General features: G+C 42.6%; 1 protein-coding gene across 2 annotated transcripts in view; it reads right to left on the minus strand.

Annotated features, from left to right (window-relative positions):
• Positions 1–11789, minus strand: part of PPP3CA (protein phosphatase 3 catalytic subunit alpha) — a 161221-nt gene that overhangs the window by 9667 nt on the left and 139765 nt on the right. For both annotated transcript variants that reach the window (XM_027767270.1, XM_027767269.1), the window contains exon 10: positions 5439–5523. In XM_027767270.1, coding sequence (XP_027623071.1) covers positions 5439–5523 — 85 coding nt within the window. The remainder of the gene's footprint in view (positions 1–5438; positions 5524–11789) is intronic.

The following is an 11789-nucleotide window of genomic DNA, read 5'->3' on the forward strand; positions in this document are numbered from 1 at the left end:
TGTAGGGAATTATGACACTACATGGGAAACATACAAATAACAGCAACTAGTCAGTAGAGCCACTGGTAAAATTTCTCTGCTCTTTTTCAGACATTTTTTCCACAATTTATGAATACAAAACACCATCCACACTCCTGAAATGCTTACTAAAAGAACAAGCCAAAGGATAATTGGGTGAAGAGTGGCAATGTTGATCCACATTTCAAATTTCTGTTTTGTTTTTTTTTTAACTGCAGAGTTTACTTTAAAATATTAGATTTGAGACAGTCAATTAATCATTATTTACTCTCATGCAGATATTTTAGTCTTTTCCAACTTCTGACATCAAACCATCAGAGGCCACATAAAGAAGAAATATCTTGAATGCGAATGCGTGGATTTGGGAAATTTGGGACAATCTCTAAATATATGAACACAGGTTTTTTTTTTAATAGTCATATTCAAAATCAGACTTTGCCTTATAAAAGACTGTAATTCCTAACAGAATTTTGGTATCAAATCCTGTATTGAACAAACGCACACTGAATACCTATAATACATAAAGTCAATTGACTGATTAATATTAGTACCTTTGATGATTTTCTGTTAATCTGAAGGTTCTTATTTTTTTAATCAAAATTTTAATTTTGTACCAAAAATAGATCTTTTTGAGAAATCAGATCACATCTGTGTGGTCAGATGCGCCCAGGTTAAAATCCTAGACCTATGACCGAGACCGCAATGTTGCTGAACGTAAGGCAGCAAGACTCCTAACGCAGGGCGACCATCGCGCTCTTTCCTCCTGCTCCCCCTTGCTCTGTCTCAGGCTGCTGTACTCCTCAGTTTGCACACACTGTGGCTCATTCCTGCCCCACAGAGCAGGCCCTCCAAGGCCCTCCAAGGTTTCTGGTAGCTGCCTTAGCTCCTAGCTCCTAACTCAAGACTGAGTGCCAGCTTCGGTCTGTGTTCTCATTCAAACCGGTATCTCCACAGGACGTCCCCCTGGTGACCATGCCCTCCCTGAGGAGCCCTGTGCCCCAGAGTCTCAGAACACTTCTCCGATCCTGCTCCTCCTCTCATACCTCCTCAGTCCCAGTCCCTAGGCTGGTTGTTTTCTTCTATCTCCAGACTGGTGCTTTCCAAAATGGTAGCCCTCATCTTAGTCACTTGAAACATGGTCACTCAAATTGAGATCTATCGCAAGTATAAAATACATACTAGATTTCAAAGACTTTGTATAAAATAAGGACAGAAAGTATCTCTTCAATAAGTTTTACAATGGCTGCATGTTGAAATGATAAAATTCTGGATGTTTGTGTTGAATAAAATACTCGCCTGAAATTAATTTCTCTGTTTCTTTCTATTCCTCTTACAGTGGTTTCTAGAAAATGACAGCTGTGGGACCAATAGATAGCGTAAGGATTAAGTCACTGGACTCTCAAATAATTGACCACTGCTCAAGTCCCAGACCTAGTGGCTTAAAAACTCATGCTGGGTGTGTGTGCATACGTTCCCAAAATCCTGAAAGGACAATGGAGGAGAAAGGATACAATGTGGCCACCCCTCCTGGAGGGGGGGGGTGACTTCTCGCTTTCTGTCTCTGCATAAACCTTTTAGCAAAAACCCTATCTTTAAGAAAAGGATCCATGTGACTCTCGTGACTTTCTGGGAAATAATGTTCTAGAGGATTCTTCTGTCTCTTTCTCCTCCTTCCTCTGCCCTTTGTGAGACCATCCACTGTTCTGCTACCATCTTGTCTGGGTTGTCCCCTCCTCTGACTGCATTTCTAACCCTCACTTCACTCTGCAGCTCCAGTGTGGAGTTTCTAAGTGCCTCTACATGAAAGCCCTACTAAATCCTACTCATCACAGTCCTCCCAATAAAAAGCATTAGCTACTTAAATGGAGAAACCTTATTCTTTCTTGGATAAGAGCATCTGTCAATGGCACAGGCTAGTGCCTCTGTAGATCTTTCCCTCTCCCCTCTTGCCCATGGCACAGGTAAGGGCTCTTGGGCAAACGACAGCGCCTCGTCTGGCTAACATTAACAGCGAAGAGCCACCTGAAGGGCGCTGGTGACCTGTCTGATGCAGATGACGAGTCAAACACTGAGCCAGACCGGGCCAGCCACGTGCTGGGGGCTCCCGGAAATGCTGCCACTCTCTGCTCTTCAGAGCCAGCAGCCTGGCCCACACGCACCTCGTGTAGTTGGCCCCAGGGTGCTGAGCTGGGCTGTTGGCCCCTCAGACAGTGCACTGACAAGTGCTTTCCTGGCCGCTGCTTCCTTTCGATGCTCACGTTGAAATGAAAGTGTATGTGCATTTATGTGACTGGAGAATCCCAGGCCACATGCCCGTACCTCACCGTGAGGGCTGCTGAGAGACGCTTTCTGGGCTCTTGTATGATATTACAAACTTCCCACACGTAAGGACTGTGCTGGGCAGCCCTCCCTCACACACCTGTCTCACCTCCACATTCTTTCACCACATTCTAGTCTCAGATTTTAGCGTCCCAGGTTCTGCACACGTGTTCCTTCCTTAGCTTTTGTCCTCCTCTAGCCTGGTCCAAACTTTCCCTGGGCTTACTTCTATGGCTCTCTTAAGTGTTCTCCTGTGACCAGTGTGCACCCGGCTAGCCACTCTTCATGGCCACAGATCCGAGCAGGCCTCCCATCCCACGAGGCCACTGCTTCACTCCTCACTGCCTGCACCCGAGGAATTAAACCCTCGGCCATGTATTTAGTCAAAGCCCTACAGGATCTGGGCTTAAATATACCTTCAGCCCCAATTTTCACTAGATTCCTCACCCACCTTCTTGTTTTTTACTACCCAGACCTTTAACATACTTAGAACTCATGACAAAACAACTAGTATTAACGAGAATTCACACCAGACCACACGGTTCTGTTTCCTAGTGCAGCTCCCCGACACAACCTTTCTGCTTCTGCCTCCTCCTCGTAAAGTGAGGTCACCCTCACCTTGCCGGTGTGCTGTGTGGATTGCTGTCATGGGGATATCTGGCTCTCAGCACGCACCCCACGAGAGAATTCCGCTGTTACTACTCTCAGCCTCTTAAGGCTGTGCTCCTGATAGTTCTTTGCTTCCAGGAACGCCTTGACCACCACCCTCCACCTGCTAGAATCCAGCCTGTCCTTCACACCACCCCGCCAATGCCAGCTTCTTCCTGAGCATTCCATGCCAGAAACACAGGGCTCCTTCCTGTCCCGTGCCAGGCAGAGCACCTGTGTGCACTGAGCACACATCCCATGGTCTTATATTACTGTATTATTTATACGCCTCCCATGCCAGTTTGGTGTCCGGATGGCCTAACTCAGTTATTGGTGCACACTGTAGGCTCAATCATTAGTGTCTAAGCTTAACTTACTTTTCTCAGGACAGGACCCCTCTGTATTCTACATGTTTACTACGTATGCTTTTATTTCAGAAAAGTAGTAAAAAGTGTTTTTAATTTTTTATTTTGGGTGCAGGCAGAGGAGTGGAGCAGTGGCCTCGTGGGATGGGAGGCCTGCTCGGATCTGTGGCCATGAAGAGTGGCTAGCCGGGTGCACACTGGTCACAGGAGAATACTTAGAGAGCCACAGAAGTAAGCCCAGGGAAAGTTTGGACCAGGCTAGAGGAGGACAAAAGCTAAGGAAGGAACACGTGTGCAGAACCTGGGACGCTAAAATCTGAAGCTAGAATGTGGTGAAAGAATGTGGAGGTGAGACAGGTGTGTGAGGGAGGGCTGCCCACTTGTTTCTACTTTTCTATCAACATATACAATGATGTGACCAATGATCACAATCAATCACATCATTGATCAGAACTGGGTTCAAACAGTCCATTTCTCATGGAGATTCTATGGAAATTCTGGGGCTGCTTTCACTTCCCCTCAAAGACTTCAAAAGAAAAAAAGATGAGCACTTACTTCTATACCGAAGTCACACTGAATGAGCAAGTGACACGTTGAGCTTATGATGTTCAATAGTTCTTTCCCCCATGAGGCATTTTCTCGCCACACAGCCCACCTTGCTGATTCTCAAAACTGCTGGCCTTGCTGCTACCTAAGGATCTTTGCACCTGCAGTTCTTGTCGCCTCAACCTCATTTTCCTGTTTCTTCATGAAGGTCATGCACATCTGCTCCAACGCCAGGACTCTGGGTCACCTACTAAAATAAGTGCCTGCATTTCCCACTTGCCATCTCCTATATTGCTCTTTTTTTTTCTTTTTGGAACAGAATCAAAGCTGTAAGTTTTACTATGTCTATGTGCATGGAGTTCTGAGAATTACACAGCACTGGAGCAGAGGCCACCTCATTTTCGAGGCTGCAGGAGCATGATGCAGTCTTCAGCTTGACCATGACTGTCTGGACTGCACAGCTCCGCAGTGATTACGGACCCCGACTTGGTGTCTTCAAGAGAGGATGAGAATGTGTTCCATCCTTCTCGTGGCTCTCTGCTTTCCTCATCAAGTCATCTTGTTACTTTTTAGTGACTTGCCCAGGATAGGGTAGAAAAGCAAAAGGAGAGCTGCTCTGTGAGAGTCGAGGCACAGTTTAGATGATTAAATGATGTAACAGGCAGATGGAATGTTTTCAAGGTGCTCCATGGTGCCCTTCTCCATGTGTATAATTGAGAACTGTTTGCATACTACTCACATATAAACATACCATATCTTAAAGTAATCTTTGGGAGAGAAGTGTTGTGACTCTGTATTAGCTAGGAATAGCTTACTGAAGTGAAGAAAAGTGTTGTGAATTTTCTTCCAGAAAACATGTGGTTGCTAAATCCATGTTTAGTAATAATAGCAGATCCATGATCTATAAGGAGAGGAGTCTTCAAAAAGTTCATGGTAAATGTATACATGCACACAAAGTTCATGTATAAACGTATATTATGAAAAAACTATGTGCACATTTCCATTTTTTTTGCACCAAAATAAACGCATATATCAACTGCATTTTCCCGCAAACTTTTAAAAGTTCCCTCATATTTGATATATACATTTCATTTAGAAATTGAAGCATGAAGACTTTTTTTCTCTTAATGGTTTATTAAAATAATACAGATCTGCATGAACAGCTTTATGGTTGCTGTTCATTTCCTAGAAATTTGGTGGAAAGTACCTGATAGATTCATCTTTTAGCACAGGGGCAGAATGAAGAAGTAAAAGGATTATAACAGGTTTCCCTGTTTCATAAGATGTTCATATAATAAATGCTCTGAAGTCCTGCAGCAAATAGTGATAAAATCTGATGCAATGCATTTATAGATGTTTTCTTTCAGAAATAATTTAGTAGACAGCATTTTAACTAACATAGGAGAACTGACAACTCCATTTAAAAGGAAAAAAAAAAAGCCAGGATTTTCTAGTAAAATATTTCAATTACCAGGTTAAAATAAAAGAAAAAAATTAAGTAACATAATCACACCCAAAACAAACAGAGGCAAGGGCCCTCACCTGAGAACCGAGAACACGCGGGCCATTTTGCCAATCGCTCGGATCTTGTTCCGGATCACCTCCTTCCGGGCTGCAGCTGTTGCTCCTGTATTTTAAAACAGCGTTGAGTAGTCAGTGACTTTCTCTCAGTGAATCTGTTACAAATTTACATATCTAACCAACTGCAGTAAGTAAACTCAGTTTTTCATCCCTTAATAAGATCCGTCTGTCAATCAAATGTGAAGACCTGTGCCACTGGCCATCAGTACACCAGGATAGGATTCTTGCGTGAACCTCATAATACCAGGAACAACTTCTGAGATGTTTCAGGACAGATGGGCAAGTAGATAACTGAAAACCTCAATGCAGATTGGGGAGGTTCCAGCCTTCTCTCCTGAGTTCCCCTTCCCTCTGTACCAAGAGAGCATGCGCTGGCAGCAAGGGTTAAGTAAGTCACCAGCACCTGCGGCTCATTCTCATCTCCATGCTGGGAAGACTACTTTAGAGACAGCCTTTTCTTTTTCCTTTTTTAAAAAAGGTTTTTGCCAAAGGGTGCGTGCACTCTCCGAAAAGAGAGAAAGACAGTGAGCAGGAAGTGAGAAAGAACATCCCCAGGGGGAAGGGATGGCCACTCCTCAATCCCTTCTCCACTCTCCTTATTGGGATCCTGGGCATGTGCACACATTGTGCCTGGCATGATTCTAAAGTCAACAGATTCAGGACTCAAACCATGGTAGGCCTTCGGGAGTCCAGCGGCTTCACTACCATGCCACCTGCTGGCCCCAGAACAGGTTTTTCTGAAGTTCTTCCTTGATGTGCAAAAACTAGGGGGCTCCTTCTCTCTGTTCCCAGGAAACACCACTTATACCACCTTACAGTCAGAGAACGTTTTTTTAAGCACTCAGTCCTCTCTCCCCATCTGGTCGGGTTGAGGTCTAGGGGAAAAGGTGGAAGAGCGCTCAGCTGGACGCAGCGAGCGAGGTGGCACGCAGTCTCCACACTAGTGCTTATGTAAGAGCATGCCGGCCTCTCTGTGGTGTCGCTCCTGAGTCCGCTTTCCAGATGGAAGCGAAAACCAGGCTACGTAGGTTATTGTTACTACAGAGGAGCTCGCCTTTTTAAATTATGTTTTTACAATACTACATGATCTTTGATAAACCCATTTTATTTTTTTCTTCAATTTCCAAGGTATATTTGGAGAAGTACAAAACAAAAAAATACCTCAAGATTTTTGTAATCCATGGTAAAAACAGTATCTTTTTTTTATACATTATATGGGATTTTATAAATTGTTATAAAGTTGTTATAAAGTGTTAACGCAAGCAGATTATCTTTCAATTTCTACGGTTTTTAATAAACAATAAAATATTCATTTTGGATAATATCAGAAGTATTCCTAATCCAAGTGAACAGTGTAAGTCACATAATTTGCTCAGAGACCAGTGCACAGGTGAAAATGGATGTATGCACATTTTGGCCTTTTAATCTATGATAGGAACAAGCTTTCTGACCTTTTCTGAAGAAAGGATTCCTGCTATTTCCCATAGAGGGCTCTTCCTATTGCAACTTGGAATCTTTTTTGTTGTTGGATAAGGGTAAAATAATTCATCACCATCTTAATGTTTCTACAGGAAAGGACACTTCCGCCAGACGTACAGTTAGGAAATGGCGGGAGGAAGGCCCTCTCTGCTTTTCTCTTCACCTCAGGAAAGTGGCACCATAACGGGCACCTGTCTTGGCCTGGGTGACTTAGCGTTCTGAGGTGAAGCTAAGGCACACTCGTCTTACAGGTGCATGACTGCCCCTCCAGGTGAGTTCCAGCGAGCAAGCTGGCTTCCTCTATCAAAACAATGTCTCTTTGTCAAAGGGGTGAGTGGCATGAGCCTGGACCATTTCTGGGGCCTGGACCAAGCACCCATGCCCATTCCAGCGTCAACGTGAAACGAGGTACGCACAAGCTTGCTGAAGAGGCAATGATGAAATGTTCACACTGCAGTTCCAACCTCCCACCCCCTTTCTCTGGCCAGCTCCTGGAGAGAAGTGGATTGCTAAGACTGTTTTCTAAGTCCAAGCGAACACATTCTAATTAGTTTCAATACTTTTTATGATGATAAGAAACGAAGATGACTGGCTACAAGAAAATTTTATGCTCCAACACTTTATAATCCAGGAACATTTTGATATCATTAGAAAGTGAAAACTCTGTTTTTAAACAATTGTTACAGTAATTGAGTTGCTTTCTCTTTATTTGAAACACTGGCAGAACTTTTCCACTTTGTTAGTACCCTGGCCTCCAGTCTTCTGCTTTTGATTAGGCTTCTTCCATTAAAGTTCTCCAATACACGGCATCCATGGTTTCTGTACTTACATAATGCGCTATGTGAAAAAGCCTATTCACACTACAATTTCAGACTTCTTCTAAGCAAAGATAGGTTCTAAAAATTGTATTTTGCTGGTAAACTTCAAATTTCTTTAAACTTTTCATTCAAATTCTAAGAAAATAAATTCTTATTCACCACTTTTCTAAATATGTTAAAAGCTAACCCAGTTTATCTCTGTAGTAACCTATTCTACTCAAAAGTGGAATTTTATCACAGATCATTATTAAGCAAAGTTTAGATGTGCCTTCAGATTTTTTTTTCCAAAATAGGACAACTACTCATTTTGAATAAAGGCTACTAATGGAATGAAGCTTCAGGTGTAGAGATAAGAAACAATCTTCTGTTGTGTTATAGTAAAGACAAAATTGGGTTTGGTTTCTATTCAAAATCAGTACCTGTGAAATATAAGATAATGCAGAGGACAGAACATGACTTCAGGTGCCTCTAAAAATCTGCACAATTGGTTTTTATAGCTGTTCGCAGATATGAAGACCCAAACTGGGAATCTAGTCTTACTGGGGGGAATGTGTGTTGTCCCAAATCTGAGCAAACCAGGTGCTCAATCTCTAAACTTCATCGCTTGTCCTCTCTCTATTGAACTAGTTTAATAATAATGAAATTTGAACTTCCTCTGGCTTTTATGTTTTTTATTTATTTATTTGTTTATTTATTTATTTATTTTTTAATGCAAAACAAAACAGGGTCTCTCTATGTCATCATCCTCCTCCTGCCTCAGCATCCTGAATAGCTGGGACTACAGGTGCGTGCCACTGTGCCCGGCTTTTAAAGGCAGGTTTAGCATCAACCCTAGGCCTTGCCTGTGGCCACAGCAGGCTGAGAGCAGCATCTACTAGCATTGTGTTCCCATAGCTGGGCCCTACCCCTGAGCTCCTATGTCCCTACAGAGGGAGGGATGTGACCCAGAAATCACCCAGACCTGCACCCAGTGTGGCCCTTGACTGTGAGTTGTGAGAAGGACTTCACTGCGTTTCCGTACACTCCAGGCATTTGAGTCCTGGGTAACTGTTTACGCTGACAAAATCACTTTGAAGCTGTAGCTCTTACAGTTCTTATTCATGCAGCTTAAGGTGACTATCTCCAAAGAAAATGATTTCTACTGCCAAGTTTAAATAGTTAAGAATTGGGGCTAGCAGGTGGCATGGAGGTTAATGCACTGGATCCCACATTGCCAACTATCATTTGAGTCCTGAACCCAACACCTTGAAAATCAGGCTGGGGTCATGTGCATGCATGCCCAAAATCCTCAGAGGAGACTGGAGAAGGAACTGTGGCATGGCCAGCTCCCCTGGGTGTGATTTCTCACTTTCCCTGTCTCTGGCAAGTGCATGTGCCCTATAAAAAAATAAATAAATTTAAAAAGTATATGATACTATTACCACTGTTATTTTAAAATGAAATGAATATATCACCGTATTACCAATAGTGTGTGAGTAGCATAGCAATTTGATCCTCTCTATCATCCACATAAAGTCCATGACCAAGATCTTCACTGATACTTAGAAATATATTACGCCTTTTATACTTCTATTTAAATTTTCCCAACTTATCATCTCCTTATATACGTAAATTTCAAAATACTTTTATCTCTACCTTCTACTTTGCTATCAAAAATCTAAACTAAATATATGTTTTAAAATTTTACTGAGATGATGGGCCCCAAGTGTTGTAAATTTCTTTGGAATGAATACCACAATTATTATTAGTTTATAATCAAGCTGGACAGCACAAACACATAGTAAATGTTAATCAATACTTAGGCTGCATAGAAATAAAGTTATATCAGAATGCAAATCTTCATGACAGAGACGGGAGGGAAGGACGCTGCCACGATTAAGGTGACTTCTTAGAGCATGCATTTCTCTACTGCCCCTTGTTTAGTACCCCGAGGTCTGTCTATCTCGAGGGGCTGTTCACAGTGGTTCTGTCTAGGCAGGCCTCACCTTTCTGTTAAAATGAGAGAAGAACAAGTGAGGAAGAGGCGGCAGGAGAAGAGAAGCTGCAAGGAGGTCTCAGCTTCCGGCCTAGGTGTGTTCTAGGCTGACTACCTTGAGGAAAGACTGGAGGCTGAGGGTGTGAAGACGGGTTCCTTTTAACTGGGGTATACAAGCATTCACATAGTCCAGGCTGAAGACTGCCTTCCTATGGAGAATTAGATGACACGGGGCTAGGGTGGATGGCTGGATGCTCTCCTGGGCTAGCCATAAACCTGGGAATCCTCAGTGTTTCTCCATAGGACCAGAGGGCCAGTGGTGAGGGAGTGAGGCTCTGTCCCTTACAAACAAGTTGTGAGTTTGCTTCTGCAGACTGCGCTTTTAGGCAGAGAAAACACGCCTTCGGGACAACAAATTAAAAAACAAAAAAACAGGGACCAGCAGTTGGCGTAATGGCTATGTTGCTGGACTCCCATGTAGCCGACCGCGGTTTGAGTCCCAGACCTGATGGCTTAAACTCATGCCGGGCACGTGTATGTGTGTGCCCAAGATCCTGAGAGGAGAACGGAGAAGGGATTGCGGTGTGGCCATCCCCGCAGGGGGTGATTTTTCGCTTTCTGTCTCTCTATGTCTTTCTTTCTGGCGAGCACATGTGCCCTATAGCAAAAACCTTTCCAAAAACAAAAACAAACAAACAAACAAAAAAACCTGTGAAAATTCATCTTTCTGAGGCTTACAACCTAAAATATTTAGGACACCTTTCTAATTTTGATCCCCACTCCACCATATTACCCACCTCTAGATGATAAAATTAGGACTTAATAGCTACTCCCTCCAAACCACACATTCTGAATTTCTTCCATATGTTTTTAAACTCAGCTAAAACCTCAGCACATATAGAGCTTGCAACAGTGTTATACTTGGCATAGGGCTATCCTGTCTTATATGCCATTTTGAAAGCAGCACAAGAGTCTATAAAATATAATTTTTTAAATAATAAAAAGCCTCTGCTGTGTAACAGATTTTAAGGAAAGCTAATATAACCTACACTGTGTTTTCCCCCCTTTCCCTAAAGCAAAACTGAATTCTTTGGATAGGAACTCTTAGTACTGTACAGACTACTCCCAAAGGGCCATTACTCTCATTATTTGGTTATTTTCTATTTAGTTAAAAGTTACTTTCACTTTCAAACTCTAATTTGATTCCATGCATGTTGGTTCTCGTAGATGCTGCGGTTCATCTATTTAAGGGCTCCTTGGTAGAGTTGCAGAAATTGACTGTAAGTGTAATTCCAACTTGAGTGAAAATTAAAGACTTTATGGTAGATTAGGAATCATCCATTGATTTTTCAAGAAACTATTACATATTTGACTCATGGCTTACAAAGGACATTTCAGTTTCTTTGAATTTACCAATGGAGAAGCTAATGGCCTGGGAAATTCTACCTGGATCACACTATTTATCATGAGAGTAACACATTATCCATTTTTACCAACCCACAGCAGAAAACAAAAGCCAAATGGAATGAAGGAATAAATGTCAAGTTAATAATGTAGATTTATTATCCTAAAGAAAGCCATCCCAATGCCTGAATGTCTTCTCTATCAAGGATTGTTCTGGAAGTGGATAAGGATATCACAGTTTTAAAGGTATTTATGAAGGACCTAACAGTGCATATATATCCCAAGTGTATGATTAATGATTAATCCTGCACTTGTATTTCTAAATTTATCATTTACTAGAACAGTATTTAAATGCAGTCTCTGCAATTATACAAACTGAATGGGGAAAACAGGCAAGCGGTAAAATACCATGTTGGCTTGGTCCACGTGTTGCACCCTTGATAGAAAGCTCTTTGAGAACCACATGACAGCACAGTAAAAAGTGGGCGGAGGGGGCAATGCACCCACAGAGACGGGCCGAGGCAGCGGCATGCATCCAGCTTATCTGAAACAATGCACTCCCGTGCCTTCCAGCGCTATTCACGACCCAGGCAAGGTGGCTGTCCACAGCTGGACTTGGCACAAGAAGAAGTAGGG

Source organism: Tupaia chinensis, unplaced genomic scaffold (genome assembly GCF_000334495.1).
Source record: "Tupaia chinensis unplaced genomic scaffold, TupChi_1.0 Scaffold144137_1, whole genome shotgun sequence".
Taxonomy (NCBI): domain Eukaryota; kingdom Metazoa; phylum Chordata; class Mammalia; order Scandentia; family Tupaiidae; genus Tupaia; species Tupaia belangeri.